Source organism: Carcharhinus amblyrhynchos, chromosome 12 (genome assembly GCF_965287045.1).
Source record: "Carcharhinus amblyrhynchos chromosome 12, sCarAmb.v2.hapA, whole genome shotgun sequence".
In the NCBI taxonomy this organism is placed as follows: domain Eukaryota; kingdom Metazoa; phylum Chordata; class Chondrichthyes; order Carcharhiniformes; family Carcharhinidae; genus Carcharhinus; species Carcharhinus amblyrhynchos.
In genome coordinates this window covers 19,020,935-19,043,612 of record NC_137335.1, presented here as the reverse complement: position 1 = coordinate 19,043,612, position 22,678 = coordinate 19,020,935, and the positions used below count along the sequence as shown (strand labels likewise).

The window sequence follows — 22,678 nt, the reverse complement described above, 5'->3', positions numbered from 1 at the left end:
GAAAGCTGGGGAAGTCCTGAGGCACAGAGAGTGAAATTGCATCAATATCACAAGACCAAAGCCAGGTCGATGAAGTTAGAGGAGGTCTCAGAGGGGCTTAATAGAATTTAAAAGAGACCACAATATAAAATAGATTGTGAGGTGCCCCACTTAGTCAAAGGGCCTGTAAGAAAGCGTGTTTTAAACCAGGAATGACAAAGGGGAAGGAATTGCCAGAAGCACGGTTGGCAGAAACCTTCTTTCTGATAGTAATTGAAGACAAAGGGACTTCCAAAACCGTTAATGAAATGCCTTGTCCAGTTGAAAAGCCCCAAGAGAATGTAGTGGAGCTTCACCTCCACTTGAGGGCAGTATTCCAGATGATATACAACAAGTTAGGAAAGTATCCACTCCCGCTCCAAAGACCTCAATTACAGAGCCAATGTTTAGCTGTCTGTTTTATGTAAAATTTAAATGGGGAATTGGAAAACTTCCCAAATTGGTCTAGAAAACATGAGGATGAGGTCCAACTTAGCTGAAAAGCCACCAGAAGGTGTAGCAAGAACTGACCACCAGAGGGCAATAGTGTTCCTCAGGACATGGAATCTACCACTCAACTGCCCAGCAAAGGTGGAGGGAGGGGGGGAATTCCAACCCAATACTCACCCACCATGATGCGGAAGCACGGTGATCTGACAGGGATACCCCTTCAGTTAGAATAATCCATAACAACCCACCAGGTTACAGCACTGCAGCCCTTCGTAGTATGGATGGTGGAGACGAACATCTTTCCATCATGCAGGATCAGGCAGCCCACCTGTTGCCATGCCAACCAAAAGCACCAAGCAGAAGCTGGAATTCCCCAGCTGTGTTAGCACCTGAACCGGAAACCAGTGTCCCTAAAAAATATCCCAATCTCCTGATACTCAGCCTAATCACGGTCCCTGGGTTTGAACAGCTAATCCCAGAGGTTACCAAAGAGGACAGGAAGGAGCTAAGATGGATGAGGGCCATTCAGCCCTGTAATCAAAAACGTGACAGAGTGAGATACCCAGTATTCCCCTTAAGTTAGCCCCCTCCCCAAGTGCTAACCACCCTGTAAAATCCCCAGATCCTTAGGAGGATACTTAATATGGAATTGGACCAGCAGAGTTCTGAGACCAATGGCTTTGTTGATGCATGATCCCCAAAGTACTCTAGCCCAACTAGACTTCTGCAACATGGTTAACAGAGCAGGGCCCCACAGGGTTTTGGGAAGGATTAGCTGTCCACCAACACTCCTCAGAACACTGCATGTGTCATGGAAGGAGCAGATGAGACTATCAGGTTTGATGTTCCATTTTCAAATTTCAGAATGAAAAATGAAGTGAAACAGGATGATGTCCTAACTCCCATTCTGACTGGCATCTTCCCCATGCTCCTGACCATCACCTTCCCTGAATCTGCTTGCAGATTGGCATCAGATAAATCTAAGACTGAAAGCAAAAATTAAAATACACTATGATTTATCAGGGAACTCCCTGACTCTGGTGATGCTCTAGTCACCTACGTGGAAACTCAGCAACAAAGATTCAGACAGTCCCTCCCATGCCTGTAATGTGTTCTGTGATTATGTCTGTCAAGAAAACTGTAGTCATCTCCATCCCATTGCAATAAATATCTACTGGAAGTGGTTTGCAAATTCTGCTACCTTGGGTCCACAATGATAAATCTGTTCCTTGATTCAGACATTGATACGTGCACAGGCAGAGCAGCCACCAAGATCGGCAAACTCATGAAATGCACATCAGATAACACCGAGTTGCGCTGAGGACCAAGTTGATGCTTTATAAGGCTTGTGCTCTCAGCATCTTTCTGTATGTCTGTAAAACATGGATGACTTACAGCTACCTGGAAAATACAGGAGTCCTCTGAAAGAGGGTTGCCAAGTCTTTGGCAACTAATCAAACAGAGGTGACTTTGGTAGGATGGACAGCAATTGCATACCCAGGAGCTTCCTATATGGTGAGGAAGCTGGAGCCAAATGACCAGTGGAACTCTCAAGGCTCCTTTTTCAAGGATGCCCTAAACATTGACTATCACACCTGGGAGTTGTGATAGAATTCGCTGCCTGAGTTAGTGGTGGATGCAGAGAACTTAAACCCTTATAAAGTACCTGAATCTGCACCCTAAGTGCTGTAAGCTACAGGACTATGGGCTGGGTGCAGGGAAGTAGGATTAGAAAGGGCACCTGGGTATCCTTAGGCTGGTATGGACACAATGGGCTGAATAGCCTCTTACCCTTTTCTATGGTTCTAAGGTGAGGAGAACATAAGTTATCCTGGTTGGAGAGATGGGGATGGAAACATGTTAAGGGAAGAAGGAAATGGGAATTACGGAATGGGGATGAGATAAAAGGAATAGGATTGAAATGGAATGGTGATTTAAAGTACCTTTGCAATAGAAGTACTAATTTCACTGCAAATATTTTGAGAGTCTCTCCTAGTATTCAAAGAATATCACATGCTGGCCAGAGAAACACTTTGTTCTCTTAGGACACTATGCTGGTATATAAAAGCACCTTTGAGAAAGCACCTAAACTGTTTTCAGCTTAGAGCACAGAATCATTTACCTGGCTTTCAAACAAAATTACTTAATTAGGAAGGAAAACTTATGATATTTATTTATTTAATCATCACAGAACTATTGGATCATAAAACCTCAACTGGTGCTTTATTGATCACTATTATTTGTCTGTGCCTTATGTGATTCCAAGCCCTAGAACAACAGGATCTTAATGATTGGCAAGCCACGCAGGTGCATCAAACAATCATAGCATTCGGGATGAGAATCATGTTGGCTTTAAGTGTGGAATAATGAGAAAGGACAAGATCAGAAGCCAGTACTGGTGTGAGGGAGTAATTGAGGAAAGGTGGAATAAAACAGCCAAGAAGATACCGAAATGGTATGGCAACTGTTGCGCAGAGGGGGAGAAAATTGTGTTGATACAAGAAAGGAGCATGGAATTTCCAGGAAGAGGAAGGCCTAAGATGGAAAGATGTAGTGGTGAGAGACAAACGCAGTGGGAGAACTATGAGGAGAGGCTGAATAAACTAGGCTTGTACTCGTTAGAGTTTAGAAGAATGAGGGGAGATCTCATTGAGACATATAAGATGATGAATGGGATGGATAGGATAGAGGTGGAGAGACTCTTCCCGCTCAAAAAAGACAGTAGGACTAGGGGGCACAGCCTCAAGATAAAGGGGAGGCGGTTTAGAACGGAGTTGAGGAGGAACTTCTTCACTCAAAGGGTGGTGAATCTCTGGAATTCTCTGCCCGTTGAAGTGGTGGAGGCTGCCTCGCTAAATATTTTTAAGACGCGGGTTGATGGGTTTTTGATAAGAGGGGATTAAGGGTTATGGGGAGAGGGCGGGAAAGTGGAACTGAGCCACGACGGATCAGCCATGATTTTATTGAATGGCGGGGCAGGCTCGAAGGGCTAGATGGCCTACTCCTGCTCCTATTTCTTATGTTCTTATGAATGTGAGATAACTCCATCTCAGTTCAGATGGACAACTCCATCATAGCTGACAACTGTGACAACTTCAAACAAAATGGGAAATCCTCAAGAAAAAAAATGTTGGTCATAAAAGTCTTATCTATCCATGAATAATATTTAATTCTTTTTTTCTGGAGTTTCCTGACAAGCTAGAAATTAAGATCACTGTGCATATGATCCTCTCCTCTCATATTAACACCTCTGAAGTGACAAGGCAACAGCCAGTTGTAGACCCTCCTAAATGGGAACGCAAAACTTGGTGCCTTTATGTCTATAAACATTAAAAAGAATGGGATTATACAACAACGTTAAAAGGACATTAATATCAAACTTTAATGAAGATGAACAGTATCCATACATAGCATTTCATTAAAACCACCGTTTTAAGTACTAACATTAAAATTATGTATCATTTAATATCTGCAAACAAAAAAGCCAGTAATCGTTGTGTACAAAAGAAAGCAATAACATTGGTTTACAAAACCAGGTGCTACTGAAAATATGATCCAAATTCTACAAACAGAAAGCTAGGGTATCTGCAGAGTCCTTACACAATGTTAAGTGTTACACTTTCAACCAAAGAAATATATTCCACTGTCCATCCAGGTCCTCTGGTCGTTCATTTCCTTTAAATAAGGTCAGCAACTAGGCAACAAAACAATGAAACAAAATTAATATTTGAAGTATATTAAACAGCTACAAAATTTAAATTGCATGCATGCAGAACATACAAGTCAACCTGCTGTGTGCTTCCAAAAATTATTTTAAGGAAAAATGAATGGGGGAAACTGCCTTATGACCTTAAGGCACTTATGACCTTATGATTCTTCTCGCTTAGAAAGGATAGCAGAACTAGAGGGCACAGCTTCAAAATGAGGAGGGGGGGGGCAGTTTAGATCAGAGTAGAGGAGGAACTTCTTCACTCAAAGGGTGGTGAGTCTCTGGAATTCTCTGCCCATTGAAGTGGTAGAGGCTACCTCACTGAATATATTTAAGTCACGGGTAGATAGATTTCTGATAGACAAGAGAATTAAGGGTTATGGGGAGAAAGCGGGAAAGTGGAACTGATCCACTTCAGATCAGCTATGATCTTGTTGAACGGTGGGGCAGGCTCGAAGGGCTAGATGGCCTACTCCTGCTTCTATTTCTTATGACCTTCAATTAAATTAACTTCCTTAAGATTTAGGGGGACTGGCTGGAGTAAATGTTTGCGATTATGGGAGTGGGGCTGAGGTGGGATTGTGGTTGGAGAAGACTCGATGGACCGAATGGCCTCCTTCCTCACTGTAGGATTCTGTGGATTCTATGATTTGTGGAGTCACAGGACTATGAAACTGCCATTTGTTTTCTGGATGGTATTGTTTACAATTGGATTTGATATGATCCATCACCCAGGGCTTTGTTCCTGAACACTATGCAGCAACACCTTACAAAACTGCATTCACACTGCCCCTGTGGTCATCCCCCTTTCTAACAAGTATACCGTTTTGGATACTGTTGGGGAAGATGGGCTGTCAGGGGATACCAGCAGCAGCAAAGCAGTGGTATAACAGTTGGCTCTGTTGTTAAGCAGGGAGGGACAAAGAGGACTAGAGCAATAGTTGTAGGGGACTCTATAGTTAGGGGTGCAGATAGACATTTCTGTGGCTGTGAAAGAGACTCCAGGATGGTATATTGCCTCCCTGGTGCAAGGGTCACGATGTCTCTGAATGGACAGAAAGCTTTCTGAAGGAAGAGGGTGAATAGCCAGAGATCATGGTACATATTGGTGCTAACGACATAGGCAGGAAGTGATGAGGTCCTGCAGCAGCAGTTTAGGGAGTTAGGATCTTTAGGGTTGTAATCTCAGGATTACTCCCTGTGGCACGTGCTAGTGAGGCTAGGAATAGGAAGATAGTGCAGCTCAACATGTGGTTAAACAGCTGGTGTAGGAGGGAGAGTTTCAGATATCTGGACCATTGGAGTCTCTTCTGGGGCAGCTGAGACCTGTACAAGAAGGACGGGTTGCATCTAAATGGGAAGGGCACAAATATTCTGGCCGGAAGATTTGCTGGTGTCACACTGGTGGATTTAAACTGGTTTGGCAGGGGGTGGGAACCAAAGCAAAGGTGAATTAGCTGAAGGGGAATCAGAGGGTAGGGCCAGTAAGACTCAGCAGGCAGGGTGGGATTGCTAATGAGAGAGGATCTGGAGGGACTGAAGTGTATTGTTTCAATGCAACAAGTGTAACAGGTAAGGCAGATGAATTTAAAGCTTGGATTAGTACGAGGAACTACGATGTTGTTGCCATTAGAGACTTGGTTAAGGGAAGGACAGGATTGGCAGCTTAACATTCCAGGATACAGATATTTCAGGTGGGATAGAGGGGAATGTAAAAGGAGTGGGGGAGATGCACTACTAGTTAAGGAGAATATCACAGATGTACTCCGGGAGGACACCTCGGAGGGCTTATATGGGTAGAGCTCAGGGATAGGGAAGCTTTGTCACAATGTTGGAGGTTTACTACAGACCACCCAAATGCCAGCGGGAGATTGAGGAACAGATATGTTGGCAGATTTTGGCAAGGTGTAAAAGTAACAGGGTTGTTGTGGTGGAAGATTTTAATTTCCCCTATATTGACTGGGATTCACTTAGTGCTAGGGGAGTGGATGGGGCAGAGTTTGTAAGGAACATCCAGGAAGGCTTCTTGAAACAATACTGGACCTCATATTGGGGAATGAGCCTGGCCAGGTGATCAATGTTTCAGTAGGGGAGCAGTTCGGGAACAGTGACCACAGTTCAGTAAGCTTTGAGGTACTGATGGGTAAAGATAAATGTAGTCCTCAAGTTAAAGTGCTAAATTAGGGGAAGGTTAATTACAACAACATTTGGCAGGAACTGAAGAATTTAGATTGGGGGCAGATGTTTGAGGACAAGTCAACATCTGGCATGTGGGAGGCTTTCAAATTGATAGGGATTCAGGACCAGCTCATTCCTGTAAGGATGAAGGATGAAGGATAAGTATGGCAAGTTTTGGGAACCGTGGATAATGAGAGGTATTGTGAGCCTAGTCAAAGAGAAAAAGGAAGCATTTATCAAAGCTAGGTGGCTGGGAACACATGAAACAAGTGTGGAATACAAAAGAAAATAGAAAGAAACTTAAGCGAGGAGTAAGAAGGGCTAAAAGAGGTAATGAAAAAGCCTTGGCCAGCAGGATTAGAAAAATCCCAAGGTTTTTTATACATATATAAAGAACATGAGAATAGCCAGAGAGAGGGTTGGCCCACTCAAGGACAAGGGAGGGAATCTATGCGTAGACCCAGAGGAAATGGGTGAGGTATTAAATGAGTACTTTGCATCAGTATTCATCAAAGAGAAGGACTTGGTGGATGATGAGTCTGGGAAAGGATGTGTAGATAGTTTGAGTCATGTTGAGATCAAAAAGGTGGTGGTATTGGGATTCTGAGAAACATTAAGGTGGACAAGTCCCCAGAACCTGATGGGATATACCCCAGAATACTGAGACAAGGGAGGAAATTGCTGGGGCCTTGAGAGAAATTTTTGTACCATCACTGGCTACAGGGGAGGTCACAGCGGATTGGAGAATAGCCAATGTTGTTCCTTTGTTTAAGAAGGGTAGCAAGAACAATCTAGATAATTACAGGCTGGTGAGCCTTACATCAGTGATACGGAAATTATTGGAGATGATTCTTCGAGACTTTATTCCCACTTGGAAATAAGTGGACGTATTAGTGAGAGGCAACATGGTTTCATGAAGGGGAGGTCGTGTCTCACGAACTTGATTGGGTTTTTCGAGGAAATGACCAAGATGATTGAGGGTAGGGCAGTAGATGTTGTTTACATGGACTTCAGTAAGGCCTTTGACAAGGTCCCTCATAGCAGACTGGTGCAGAAGGTGAAGTCACATGGGATCAGAGGTGAGCTAGCAAGGTGGATACAAAACTATCTTCTTTGACCGAGCCAGAGGGTAGCAGTGAAAGGGTGTGTTTCTGAATGGAGAGCTGTGACAAGTGGTGTTCCTCAGGGATCAGTGCTGGGACCTTTGCTGTTTGTAATATTTATAAATGATTTGGAGAAAAATGTAACTGGTTTGATTAGTAAGTTTGCGAACAACACAACGGTTGGTGGATTTACGGATAGCGATGAGGACCATCAGAGGATACAGCAGGATATAGATCAGTTGGAGACTTGGGCGGAGAGATGGCAGATGGAGTTTAATCTGGACAAATGTGAGGTAATGCATTTTGGAAGGTCTAATACAGATAGGAAATATATAGTAAATGGCAGAACCCTTGACAGTATTGATAAGTAAAGGGATCTCGATGTACAGGTGCACAGGTCACTGAAAGTGGCAATGCAGGTGGAGAAGGTAGTCAAGAAATCATACGGCTTGCTTGCCTTCATCAGCCGAGGTACTGAGTTTAAAAATTGGCAAGTCATGTTGCAGCTTTATAGAAGCTTAGTAAGGCCGCACTTGGAATATAGTGTTCAGTTCTGGTCGTCACACTACCAGGAGGATAGGGAGGCTTTGGAGAGGGTACAGAAGAGTTAGCAGGATGTTGCCTGGCATGGAGGGCATTAACTATGAGGAGGGGTTGGAGAAACTTGGTTTGTTCTCACTGGAGCAACAGAGGTTGAGGGGAGACCTGATAGAAGTCTATAAAATTGAGAGGCATGGACAGAGTGGATAGTCGGAAGCTTGTTTGCAGGGTGCAAGAGTCAATTACTAGGGGGCATAGGTTTAAGGTGCAAGGGGCAAGATTTAAAGGAGATATAAGAGGCAGATTTTTTTTTTTTAAAAAGAGTGTGGTGGGTGCCTGGAACTCATTGGTGGGGGAGGTAATGGAAGCGGATACGGTCGTGACTTTTAAGGGGCGTCTTGACAACTACATGAATAGGATGGGAATAGAGGGATACAAATCCTGGAAGGACAGGGGGTTTTAGTTAAGTCGGGAAGCATTGTTGATGCAGACTTGGGGGCGGCCAAAGGGCCTGTTCCTGTGCTGTAATTTTTTTTGTTCTTTGGTGCCAAATACTCAGCTGTCATGGATTCTGGCATTTGATACTGAGTTCATGTGGAGAATGGTTGTTGATACCAAGCAGCACAGGTTGGGAAATTAACTGAGTGTGATTTGCCACCTTCAGGAGGGCGTAGGCAAGAGTAACATTCAAGAAACAGAATCATAGCATAATTCAACATTCTACTTATAACACAGAATGAGGTTGAGAAAGAATAGAGAAGAGGATTCTGCTATAAACTGTGTGGATGTAAGCTTGGGAGTGTCAATAGTTTATATAGTAAAACAAGGACAACTTTATTTGTCAAAGATATTGTGAAACGAAACTAGTAAATCAACAGTAACAGTCTGTTTGACTACAATCCCCACACTTACAGGAGCATAAGGAAGTTGGGGCATTCACGCAAAAGTGATTTGCCTGCTCCATGCAATGACTAGTATAATGGGATAGCACTATTACTATATTCTATGACATAACAAAAAAGTTTCTTCTGTGTAGTACCTCTCTCCTATTTATTTCCAGCACCATTCTGCTGCAACTGTGTTTATACAATCAATGCTTAGTACTAGTACTATTAACCTTATATCACTTAAAGGGGATTAGAAGGTCCTAAATACAGACTATATAGATAATTCTTCCATTCAAGTGCCCTGTAACAAATTAATGAGTAAGCACAGGAAATAAAGTTAGTACATACTATAACCACCAACCTTATGTTAAATTAATGCAAATGGTCAGCAGAACAAAACATGTCATTTTTAAGTGGAAGGGACTGTAATTCAAGCTAATGGTTCTAAGTTTATTGTTGGCATCAGCAGACTCCATGACAAGAATCTAAGATACAATGAATTGTGTTCACAAATTGCTATTGCATCTAATCTGAGCCAATTCTGTTCAATTGATCAGTAAAGATGACATTAGACTGTCACAGTCTCAGCCATCTGTTGAAGAATACCCAGCTAGATCAGAGGATGCTGTAGTTTGAACTCACCGTTCATTGGCATTTCATCAATCTGTGTGGAGTAGTACTGTTCAATATCTCGCAGTATACGAATGTCATCGTTCTTAACAAAGTTGATAGCCACACCTTTCCGGCCATATCGGCCTGATCGACCAATCCTGAAAATCAATACAAAACACATCAACATTCAATACAGGATTTACTGGAGTGAAAGGTTAACAGCTTCAGCAGATAGCAGTTAACAGAGAACTAACACAGCAACAGATCAACAGCCCCCAAAATAAAAATAGTTCACCCCACTACTCACAATCATTTCCTGAAGACAGTTTCCCTTGGATTAGAATTTACTAGCTGATTGTTTTGAAGATGTGTCCAGAAACAAAGTAAAATATTAGTTAACCCTCCTTTATATTCCATTTGCAAATTACACTTAACCTGAGTTTGCCTTTCTTACATTTTTACAGTTTATTCTCCCATCTACCATAAATTGGTGTTGGTCCCAGATGTTCCATACTACACAACGAATAGCGTGACATAGGAGATACACTGAATGGCACAATATCAGCAAAACAGACAGCAACATCTATTGTTACACTTAGGATTCAGACTGAAACCAAAGCACAAAGAAGGAGCACAGACTGAGAAAATCAGTTCTTTAGTCTCAAAAAAAAAAGCAGCCATTATGAAATTAAGTCTGATATAAGAAAAATATGTCAAGCTTACCTGTGGATATACAGCTCTCTGTTATTGGGCAAATCATAGTTTATGATCAGCGAGACTTGAGGGACATCCAATCCCCGTGCCCAAACATCTGTAGAAATAAGCACTCGACTGTAAAGCAAATGGGAAGCAGTTATCTTTAGAACACCACCATCTGAAATAATCAGTGAAGCCCAGTTTTCAAACACCTCTCACCTTGCACCAGAACGGAATTCCTTCATGATGGATTCCCTCTCCTTTTGTGGCATGTCACCATGCATTGATGACACTGTGAAATTAGCTTCTCGCATTTTTTCAGTGAGCCAGTCCACCTGTGGTAAAGAAAGACTAACACTGAAACCATAGAAACTCTACAGTGCAAAAAGAGGCCATTCGGCCCATCGAGTCTGCACCAACAGCAATCCCAATTAGACTCTATCCCTGTCACCCCATATATTTACTCCACTAATCCCTCTAAGCTACGCATCCCGGGACACCAAGGGGCAATTTTACATGACCAATCAACCTAACCTGCATATCTTTGGAGTGTGGGAGGAAACTGGGATACCCAAAGGAAACCTATGCAGACTCAGGAAGAATGTACAAACTCCGCAAAGTGACCCAAACTGGGAATCGAACCCAGGTCCCTAGAGCTGTGAGGCAGCAGTGCTAACTGCTGTGCCACCACACAAAGCCAAATGCTGCTTATTTCTCCTTTAAGGACAGTTGTTACGTTGTACTATTTTTAATTTTTTAAAAATCCACTTTGCTCAGCATCTGAAATGAACAAAACTAAATGGTAGAACAGAACTTTTCATTTAGAGGCAGTGAAAGCAATATCCACAGGAACTCCAACACTTTCTTTGTGTGAAACCTGTCAGTAAAATTCAGAAGGACCCACACAACTTTTTTTTTAATCTGCACCTCTCAATTCTTCTTGACCTCTCAAATGCAGTGCAGTTTTAAAAGTTGTAAAATATTATTTTGTGCCAGTTCATTCCCTCCAATCTTCAGAGAAGGTATACAGGCAAGTGTTTCAAAACCAACAACCTTGGGACTGAGTCTATACCAGATTTTGGATCTTGCTGGTTCCAGCTTGGCTGTTCAGGTCAGATCAATGGTTGCTCAAATCATTCGCAGCACGATGCTCAATGCCGGTTACTTGTCAGTGCACCACTGCAGCTCTTGGCCCAACCTGGTTAGTTATTTTATTCATCTAATAATAATGAAAATCCATGCATGGCAGCTTTAAAAAATGTCTGGTTTTCGAAGATTGCCTATTTTTGGATAGCTGGATTTGAGACACTACCTGTATATATACACATACACAATTGTAACTACCAGAATGGAAGCAGGAACCCTGCAGCTCGCTGTCAATACCAGTCGATGTGGAAATTGCAGTTAATTTTTCTCCCCCAAATCAGACAAACTGCCTCTTTCCCAGAAAATCTAATATAAAAACCAGTCATCTTAACCACTGGTCTAGAACCTTACAGTGCCCACTACTTTTATGCTAAAGATTTCAACCACTCACATTATCACTGCACTTCTGGTTTTATTTTCCAATGTCATCTTCTCCTCACATTGGCTTAAACACATATTTTATACTTAGAGTTCATAAAAGAATCATGAAAAGTCACACAATTTAAAACTTGCTAATGGATCCCGTAACAATATGCATGTCAAAATCAGTACATTTACAATGTACTTCTAATATTGGTTTTCCCTGTAAAAATAATTGATTGTCAACTCAAGCTGCATTTTAATACAATTTCTATTCTACAAATTTAGATGAGGGGTAGATAAGGAATGTTTTCTGTACCTTCCGTTTTGTATTGCAGAAAATAACAGCTTGAGTAATAGTCAGCGTGTCATACAAGTCACACAATGTGTCGAACTTCCACTCCTCCCTTTCAACTGCTACAAAGAATTGTTTGATTCCTTCCAAGGTCAACTCATCACTGAAACACAATAGCATTAACAATATTAAAAAAATTGTGCACATCAACATGAAGCTGCAAGATTATGCTTTTAAACCCTGACTGGCTGCAGTTCCGTCCCTGGCATGGCAGTTGGTTTGTTCTTTAGCCCCCAGTGTAAAACCTTGTAGAAACAGGACATTAATTCTTCTTTTAGTTAATTCTAGATATATAAACATTAACTATGTTATAGACATATAAAAATCTTACTTTTACGCCAGGCTGTATGATTTCCATTTGAACACTGACATGAAGATGGCACACAGAAAGCTAATGGGAACTAAATCTTAACAGCACTTGGAACCTGCTTCTTAGCTCTCCCAATTGTGCTGTAGTTTAACTGCACAGGTGGGCGTGCAACTGAGCTGCACAGTTCAGGAAGGTTCACAGTTCGATTGTGGATAGGCTGAAGGCCTGCAGATTTCATCTAGGGCCATGCGGGCATTGGCAAATAGCCAAGACCATCTGTGATGTGAGACAACACGACAGTCTTTGATTATTAGTCAAGATATGATTTCTGAAATTTGAAGATTTAGGATTCTGGATAAAGTGCCAGGGACCCGGATTCAATTCCTGGCTTGAGTCACTGTCTGTGCAGAGTCTGCATGTTCTCCCTGTGCCTGTGTGGGTTTCTTCCGGGTGCACCAGATCCTTCCACAATTCGAAAAACGTGGTGGTTAGGTGTTTAGGCCATGCTAAATTCTCCCTCAGTGTACCCAAACAGGCTCCGGAGTGTAGCAACTAGGGGATTTTCACAGTAAATTCAGTGTAGTGTTAACGTAAGCCTACTTGCAACGCTAATAAACAAAATGACAAAAAATAAAAGTTGAATGCAAATAAAATATTAAGTGGAAGTTGAAGTTATAAACAACAAGCTTATAGCACAAGTGACAGCCAGGGCTGAAGTGGTGACGCGCTCGCACCTGAGTCAAAAGGTTCTGGATTTAAATTCCACTTCAGGACTTGAGCACAAACATTATTGCAGTGCAATACTAAAAGAGTGTTGTACTGTCAAGAGGTGCTGTCACCTGGTGCGGTACTGGAAGCTGTGGCAGAGCTGCAAATGAGGGCAGGTCGGCAGCTGAGAATGGCCCTGCCGAGAAGAAGCAGGGGACACAAAATATGCAGACAACCCTCTGATCTTAAGTATTTACATTCTATTCAAACATGATAGTCATTTAAAGCTGGCAAAGGCCTTCCCTACCCTTTTTGTTAGGGAATGCTACATGACGGTGGACAAAATAATTTTTAAAACCCTATAGAATTAAAAAAACTTGCAACTTACAGAATTATTTTCCTACAATTTCCAAAAATTAAGAAAGGCAATGGGATAGATTATTTCTAGGTAAGAATAATTTATACAGCTCATAATAAATTAACATTCACTATGGCAGTACTAAGTGCTGTTTTTGTAATTCCAATAAAGAAAATCATAGAATCCCTACAGTGCAGGGGGCCATTTGGCCCATCAAGTCTGCACTCTTGAACAGGATTCCACCCACAACCTATCCTGTAACCCCATGTACTTATCCTGCTAATGACCCTAGCCTATACAACTGGGCACTAAGGGGCAATTTAGCATAGTCAATCCACCAAATCTGCACATCTTTGGCCTGTGGCAGGAAACCAGAGGAAACCCACACAGACACAGGGAGAATGTGCAAACTCCACAGATAGTTACCCAAAACTAGAATTGAATCCGGGTCCTTGGAGCTGTGAGGCAAGGATGTTAACCACTGTGCCGCCACTAAGGAACCTTACATTGTAATGTTTTGTACTGAATTTGCAAAGCTTCTGCTTAACCCAGTGAGATTCCAAGGCAACTTGAAACAGCACCATTACTAACGTAGAAACAACAACGTACCGTTTAACAAGGATCCGGATCGGGTCAGTCATGAACTTATTGGTCATTTCCAGGATTTCATGGGGCAGTGTGGCACTGATCAGAATTACTTGTGTGGCTGGGGGTAAATATCTGTACACATCATAGATCTGCTCCTTAAAACCTGCAGTCGGAAAACAAAGTTAAACGATATTGCCAGACACACCGTACAAATACCCCATTGATTGGGGTAATATTTCAAATCAATTAGTTTTTCATGGAATGATTCAACACAAAATGAAATTCAGGATTAAAAGTATAAGTAGGTCTTTTCTGCCTGACATCCTCTACTATAAGCATTTCAAAATGTTCATTTAAAACAAATGCTTTCAAAGTTCTAGACAAAAAACAAACTACTGGAACTAAGGAGGCTGCAACAGTTATGATATCAGTTCTCCTACTAACAAACATGTTTCATAACTGTCTTCTTTACTGCAAAATATGGTAAAGAAAAGGATAACGTTACTGAAGAGAAATTAGCATTGGATCAGGAATAGACCATTCAGTCTTTTGAACTAATTACACATTCTGCACCTTAATCACATCTAAACCACCTTTGTTCCATATCCCTGTACCAGTGCCTCTTGTAAACTGCAGAGTCACCCAGAAAGATATTATGGGAAACTCAAGTTAAAATGACAAAAAACTGCATCTGTGCTAAAACATTTAAAAAGGCAACATCCAGCAAAAAGTTAGAGGTCGCACTGAATGATACCCAAACCCAACAAGAAAAATCAGTCTTGAAACTTTCAACCGACCAATGGAGAGATTGTTCCAGATCAGACGTCATATGAAGAGGGCCATCCTGATCTTGCTCCTTAATGGCCTTGTTCTAATTTCAAGGCCCAGAGGAAATAATCGATCTGGCTCTACCCTACTGAATCCCATTATATTTTTCAATATTTTGATTAGATCATCCTTTGGCTTCTATACTCGAGGGACTACAAGACAAGCTATGCAAAGTGCCCCCAGAATTGAAGGATCCTTTGTACCTTTGTTCAGCATCTCATCTGCTTCATCAAGAACCAACATTTTGATGGCACGTGTCCTCAAACTTCGTCTTCGGATCATATCTGTTAAAACAGAGCCTGTGGTCAGAATCACCTTCCATGTGTTCGTGAGCCTACAAAGACATGGCTCACAGTTCACCAATTAAAACATGAAGCATGTGGTCTAACTGCAGGGCCTGCCTCCTTCACCTCAAGTGATCCACCACAAGCTACACTAAAATATTCCATCCCGCCACTCAGACTTTGCCAGATATTGATGATTAAAAATACTTTGGGGAGTGGGGGGAGGGGTGTGTGTGTGGTTGGTGTGCGTGCGCACAGTTGTTAACAATGAACTGTGAGAAGTAGCAATTAGTGTTGGACTGCCACTGTGTCCAGTTACCTTCTTAGACTTTCTTCCATGCCCATCTCACCTGACTACTTGACTCAGGCCAGGCAAGATTCTAACTTGTTCTTGAGGCCCAGTGTTATAGTCCAGCTGTGCCGATGCAATAGAGAACACACCCCTTTTTTAAAATGGCACTAACTGTCATAAGCAGGTAAGTTAAAGACCTCATTGAAACAGACACGTGAGAGACACTATAAATGTCTAAGCTAAGTGGCTAGGAAGGAGTGAAGGAGGAGGAGAAAGAGGTTGGGTTAGGCCTGCAAATGGGGGTGGTCATCAGTCTGGGTGTTGGGGGTTTGTTGCTGTGCCAGGTGGTTGTGGTTGGCAGGGGCACAGTGTTGGAGAGGGGTGGGGACAGTGGTGGTTTAGTGTCCTAATTAATATCATGCTGCAGTCTGCCTCCATTAGTAACTACAAGGACACAACAATTCAAACACAAATTCGATAGCTGAATATCTAATTCTACATTGTAAACTTCTATGAATTCAATTACTAAAGAACAAACAAATCAAGAGTTTATTTATTAGTGTCAAAAACACGCTTACATTAACACTGCAGTGAAGTTACTGTGAAAATCCCCTAGTCATCACATTGCAGCAGCTGTTTGGGTACACTAAGGGAGAATTTAGCATGGCCAATGTACCTAACCAGCACATCTTTTGGACTGTGGGAGGAAACCGCAGCACCCGGAGGAAATTCGCGCACACACGGGGAGAATGTGCAGACTCTGCAGACAGTGACCCAAACCGGGACAGGAATCAAACCTGGATCCCAGACACTGTGAGGCAGCAGTGCTAATGACTGTGTCACTGTGCTGTCCCGAGAAGGTCAAGACAGAAACTGAACATTCAATAATAATTTTAAAAATGAAGGACAGAACAGGTTCCTTACCGAATACACGTCCTGGAGTACCAGCAACTACGTGCTGTCCATAGTCCAATTTCCGAATGTCTTCTCCAACATTGGTGCCTCCAATACAAGCATGGCATTGTACATTCATATAGTCACCAAGCGCAAGGAGCACCTGATGAATAAACACAAGGCACTCAGACACTGTAAAATACCAAATACACAGCAATCCTATTGAAAATATTTTCAGACTCCTATTATTCAAAGTTTCAGTAGATTCTGCTGTGATAAAGTTCACAATTAGACGGGATGAGAAACAAGTGATTCTATGACTCTATTCAAGAGAAATGCTAAACAGTTTCCCCCACATTCTGTTCAATATTCATCGCTCGGACATCATCACCTTGTGTATAAAATGGTTACCATGCTGCCTTTAAATAGTGATTACATTTGAATAAAAGATCATTAATTAGTTTTAGAGCATTTTGGGACATCTTGAGATAATAAGTTAGTTAATGGTTTATACAATGTTATGTTCAAACTCAATTAATTTAGACCTACATTTGCCACTTTATGATATCTGGTTAAAAATGAGATTACCCGATTCAGACCCAGATAAACAAATTTCCTAAATTAAACTTGCATCTTAGTTTTAAAGTCCTCTCCTCAACTCTACTGGAAGGTAGGATCAGTTCATGTATGGTGTCATAGTGAAACCCATCAGTTCTCAACCAGTATCCATGTGAGCACTTTCCAGAAAGGACAGAAACAGAAGAGATTTACTCTTGCAGCATTAACTCAGATCATCAACGCCAATTGTAATATCCTATTTCTGCCCATACTGGAATCAGCTAACTCAGCATGACCATGGATCGACCAAGTTACACAATGCATCCCATCAATACACCATTAGACAAGTTGTAACTTAGTAGAATGATGAAATAGAAATCACAGCAGTCCAAATAAGGTCATAACTACAGTCTTTCATTTATATCAGGAAGGATATACTGATTGAAACAAGATATACTGTTACATCTGTAGGAAAATGACCAGAGTCACTGATTGAAGAGATTAAACTCCATTTTTACTATGTCAAATTCTGTTTTAAAAAAACAACACTGGGGGTCAAATCCTTCATGTTACAATTAGAGCCACTGATTCATAACTGAATAAATCAAACAGCACTTGTTACAGGTGACTCCGGGATATTTACCAATGTTTTGAAAATAGAAGATCCCAATTACTAGTTTGTGTCTTTCACAGAATGTAATATTGAAAATGACTTCCAGTGGTGTATTCAATGGCATCTTTCATTCAGTTTCAGTAATGGAAGGCAGACGTGTAACACATTTAATTCTTACCTTCTGTATCTGCCCTGCAAGCTCCCGAGTTGGTGCCAATATTAAAGCCTGGGTTTCACGGACCTAAATTTAACAAATGTATTAAAAGGTACATAAACTACATTTTATTGAGAATTGTCAATTTCATTAATTCAGAACTGATGCTAAACTGAACTATATAAAGCATACTTCCTTCAACATCAAGACAACTTGCTTCTTTATGCATTTGCTTATATAGGATCCTGAATATAATCAATTTACCAGGGATAAGTCATATAAATCTGTTAACAAAAGTTTTACCTGAATGTCCAGGCATTGTAGTACTGATACACAGAAAGTTGCTGTCTTGCCTGTACCAGATTGGGATCTAGAAAAAAATATTTAGTATGAAATAGCAATAGTTTACACAATAAAACACTTCTGCTATCCGTTAAGATCAACAAGGAGATCCTGAAAAATTGGACATCTTCCATATATTGGGAGCTTCCTGTCAACAAAGGCTTAGACAACAAAAATTCATAATCACTTCCAATGTGTCAGCTCAGCCTTCAGTTGATTAAGGAAAAGAGTATTTGAGGACCAGGATCTCAAACTGAAAGTTAAGGTCATGTTTTTTTCTGGGTAACAGTGATTCCTATGCTCCACGTGCTTTGGAGATTTGGACAAACTGCAGCGGCAGCTCAAGCGCTGGAGAAGGACAATCAGTGGTGCATTTGAAAGAATCTCCAAATCTGATGGTAAGAAAGGCAGTTCAACAGCCTCTCTCCCCCAAGTTAACTCACTTAGCACAAGGTGTTAATCTCTCCAAATCAATTCCACTGCGCAGGACATGCTGTTCACATGTCTGATATCCAACTCTCAAAGCAACTGCTCTATTTGGAACTCAGCTGAAGATCCCAGCAGGATAATAGAAACATTTTAGGGATGAAGATGACAAAGTGTCCTCAGTCCCTTACTATACTTCTTACACACCTATGGGCGTGTGGCCAAATTCCCCCCAACTCAATTTTCAAGTTTGCTGATGACACCACCGCAGTAGGTCGGACCTCAAACAAGACTAGACGGAGTACAGGAGAGAGATAGAGAACCTGATGAACTGATGTGACAACAATAATCTCTCCCTCATTGTCGAAAAATGAAGAAGATAATCAGTCATCGACTTCAGGAAACATAGTGGAGGACATGCCCCTGTCGACAGCAACGGGGATGAAGTAGAAATGGTTAAGAACTTCATGTTTCTAGGTATCCAGATCACCAACCTGTCCTAGTCCCTCCATGCTGACTCTATAATTAAGAAAGCCCACAATGTCTCTACTTTCTCAGGAGGCTAAGGAAATTTGGCACATCTCCATAACGCTCTCCAACTTTTACAGATGTACCATAGAAAGCATTCTTTCTGGTTGTATCACTGCTTGGTGTGGCTCCTGTTTTGTCCAAGGCCACAAAAAGCGACAAAAGTCCAGTTCATCACTCAAACCAGCCTCCCGTCTGCTGATTCTGTCTACACTTCCCACTGCCTTGGAAAAGCAGCTAGCATAATCAAGGACCCCACGCAACCCGGACATATTCTTTTGCATTTTCTTCCGTCAGGAAAAAGATACAAAAATCTAAGGTCATGTACCAAGCGACTCAAGAACAGCTTCTTCCCTGCTGCCATCAGACTTTTGAATGAACCACCTCAAATGAAGTTGATCTTTCTCTACACCTTAGTTATGAGTGTAACCACGACATTCCACACTCTCTCCTTTCCTTTTCTATGTACAGTATGCTTTGTCTGTACAGCGCAAGAAACAGTACTTTTCATTGTATACGAATACATGCGACAATAATAAATCAAATCAAAATTTTAAAAATCTCCACTAGCTCATGAAACCCCCTCGCTCGTGACTAGCAAAATGGAAGTCATGTAACATAGCAAGAACCTTCCTCAGGAAGGCACAGAGATCAAAATGAAGCATCAGAGAGAGCGCTAACAACTCATCCAGCCAACACTACGAGCACCATCTGCCAAACAAGTGGCAGTCTGCAGATCGAGCATTGAACTTATCAGCCATCTCAGAAACCACTGAGCCAGAGTGAACCACGTAACCCTTGATTCCAAGGGTCTGCCTAAGAAACAACAGTTTACAACAACATACAAGGTCAGAAACAAAACTTAACTTACTGAGCAATGACATCTCTCCCTTTGATTATTTGCTTGATGGCTCTTTGTTGAATGGCTGATGGTTTTTCAAAGCCTACATAAAGTAAAACATGTATTAGCTCCATTGTGATCTACCTTCAACAATGCATTTTTTAATAACCAAAAGAAAAAATGCTGGAAAATCTCAGCAGGTCTGACAACATCTGTAAGGACAGAAAAGAGCTGATTAAGTCCAGATGATGCTTTGTCAATGCATTTTCTCTTTTGATTTCAGATTCCTGCATCCGCAGCAATTTGCTTTTCTGCATTTTTTAATAAGACGGAGTAAGAAAGCATTCTGTAGACCAAGCTAGAGCAAGAAGTGCCAAATCTAAGAGCTACTACACCCTCAAACACACAGTAGTTGTAGCGATAAATGGGTCATTCAGCCTAACAATTCCACGTCAGTGTTTAAGCTAACAAAATCCTCCCATCCTCCAAGATCTAACAGCAAAGCACAAGTACAGCATAGAGTATTTCTATCGTTAGTTATACAGTTACATTAAATATTACGTTGCATAGGTCAGTTGATTGATCGAGTCTCACAGTCAATATTAACTTATTGAGTCCAGATCCACATTGTAAATTTAATCCTAAATCCTGCTATAATTGTGTTAGGTGCTAAATGTGTTCATTTTGGTTAACAAAAATGTCCTGTATAAACCATTTTAAAGTATTGCGTTTAAGGAGTTTTTTCAAATTCTCAGAGTAAAGACAGTCTGAAGGATATATTTTTTATTATTAATGGGATGGGAGGCACTGGAGCGAGATTAAGAACTCCAACAATTTCTACAACCATATATCCAAATAAAAATATCCAAGAGGATTAACTGGAAGTGGGCCTGGTAATCCTGCTTAGAACTCAGAACATTTCTAAGAGTACCTGGCAGATAAATTAATTATTAGTAGACCCAGAATTATTCAGGGAGATGCCTTAACCCATTACAGTAGAGGTACCTATATGTATAAATGTGGTTTTGAGGGGTCCCCTGCTCACCTGTTTTGAAAGTTGCATTACCAGAAGGACATCTTTTTCTAACCACTGATACTTGGAAGTGTACACATATAGACTTTGGTGCCAATTACTTGATGTTTTTATTACAAATTAAAAGTGTCCTTTGTGCAGGAAACTAATGAGAACTAATGGCACAATGAGTTAATGTCTCATCAGTTTGCAAAAGAATTTTTTGCACTGCAGAAACAAAGCAGGAAATATGCCACAAAGAAAGACAAACATGAGATAAAGCTAAACAGAGACAGGATAGAGAGGAACAAACCAGGGTTTGCGAAACTGAGTCACTTTTGCTGGTGCATTTGAAGATGGTTGGAGCATATGCAGCATTATTGAAATTTAAAGTAAGAATTAGCATAACAAACAAAATCTAAATTAATACCACAGGCAGGGGGTGGGTCATATTTCACTTAGTTTGAGAGATTGTTGGAGTAATCTTGCACCCTACTGATGCTTCACTCAGTCTGGAGGTAAAGCAGTTGCAGCTTGTGGAACGTTAATGCACCTGTCGTTGTGCAATTGTTCTTTATCCTTTCACAACTTCAATACATCCCAATGTGCTTTATAACCAATGGAATAGTTTTTATATGGTCAAAAAAAACACCCAAAGTCCACGGACAATAAGATAATGATTGAATCAGTTTTTTTTAGTGTGGTGGTCGAAATAAACGCAAGTCACAACACAAGGCAGTACTCTCAAATAGTGCCATTGGTTCTTTTTATGTTCACCTCGGTCTGACATTGCATCTGAAAGGTGTGACCATATTGCACCCCATCAACAATGAACTGGAGTATCAGCCTGGATTGTGAGTTTCAGCTTCCATTGTGGATCTTGGACACCTAACCATCCCGTTGCCTCGGAAAGCAGCCAGCATAATCAAGGACCCTGCGCACCCCAGACATTCTCTCTTCCACCTTTTTCCATTTGGGAAGATACAAAAGTCTGAAAACACATTCCAAATGATTCAAGAACAACTTCTTCCCTGCTGCCAGCAGACTTTTGGATGTCTGATCTATCTCAAACCTAGCTATAACTATAACACTATATTCTGCACTCTCTCCTTCTCCCCTATGTGCTCTATGGACGGTATGTTCTGCCTGTATAGCTGACGAGAAACAATACTTTTCACTTATACCGATCCGCATGAAAATAATAAATCAAGATTAGTAGAAATAGCTAGAGCTGCGTTGGGGCCTGGGGTTATTTTTCAAAACAGAGGCGTTCAAATCGCAGGAGACACCACCAATACCAGACACAGGGCCTGAACTGGAGCCCTGTATTCATTCAGCTAGGCCAAATCCGAGGCCGCTCCTTCCGCAGGCCAGGCCTGGTCGCCATCACTCACCGTACGCGTAGATTCCCCGCAGTAAGTCCTCCCGCAAGCCCATGGTGTCGAAGGTGGGGGTAACATCAACCTCCTCGCTGGTCTCGAACTCCACCTTGGAGATATCCTCCTCCTTAAGGATGCGCTTCCTCCCCGAACTCGCCATGTTGGGGCTCGCAGACACACACTCACCACCGCACTACGCAAGCGTAGAGCTCCGCCACTGCTCACGCATCTACCATGAGTCTCTGTCACTGCGCACGCGCCAATCTCCGTCACCGAGCACGAGCCAATCTCCGTCACTGCGCATGCGCCAATCTTCCCCACGTGACCTAGACGAAGCGATGTCGTCACACGATCCGTCCCGAGTGCCAAGTCTCAGCGTGATTACGTCATTGTCGGTGCGATTTACATTTGATTGACAACGGCCATTGCAGATTGCCATCCAAATAAAAGTGAGGCGTTAAAAGTTCTTTCCAATCAGCTCTACATCTTTAATCCCATCAGGTCTAAGT

At 41.7% G+C, this 22,678-nt stretch overlaps 1 protein-coding gene across 1 annotated transcript; it reads right to left on the bottom strand.

Annotated features, from left to right (window-relative positions):
- Nucleotides 1–3,825: 3,825 nt before the first annotated feature.
- On the bottom strand, nt 3,826–22,414 carry eif4a3 (eukaryotic translation initiation factor 4A3). The gene is made up of 12 exons (XM_080200153.1): nt 22,185–22,414; nt 19,809–19,881; nt 17,945–18,011; nt 17,666–17,728; nt 16,347–16,479; nt 15,050–15,130; nt 14,040–14,181; nt 12,019–12,157; nt 10,413–10,528; nt 10,221–10,328; nt 9,528–9,655; nt 3,826–4,162 (listed from the first exon to the last, which is right to left on the bottom strand). Exons 1-12 carry the CDS (start codon nt 22,327–22,329, stop codon nt 4,146–4,148), a joined length of 1,212 nt encoding a protein of 403 aa, XP_080056279.1. The 5' UTR covers nt 22,330–22,414; the 3' UTR covers nt 3,826–4,145.
- Nucleotides 22,415–22,678: the final 264 nt, after the last annotated feature.

What these genes read in the sequence shown, in the direction of transcription:
- eif4a3 (XM_080200153.1), bottom strand. Translation starts at nt 22,329, where the DNA reads ATGGCGAGTTCGGGGAGGAAGCGCATCCTTAAGGAGGAGGATATCTCC. An exon ending in GGGAGAGATGTCATTGCTCA is followed by an intron (nt 18,012 to 19,808) that starts GTAAGTTAAGTT and finishes ATTTTTTTCTAG; the next exon opens with ATCCCAATCTGGTACAGGCA. An exon ending in TTGCAGGGCAGATACAGAAG is followed by an intron (nt 16,480 to 17,665) that starts GTAAGAATTAAA and finishes TTTATTCATCAG; the next exon opens with GTGCTCCTTGCGCTTGGTGA.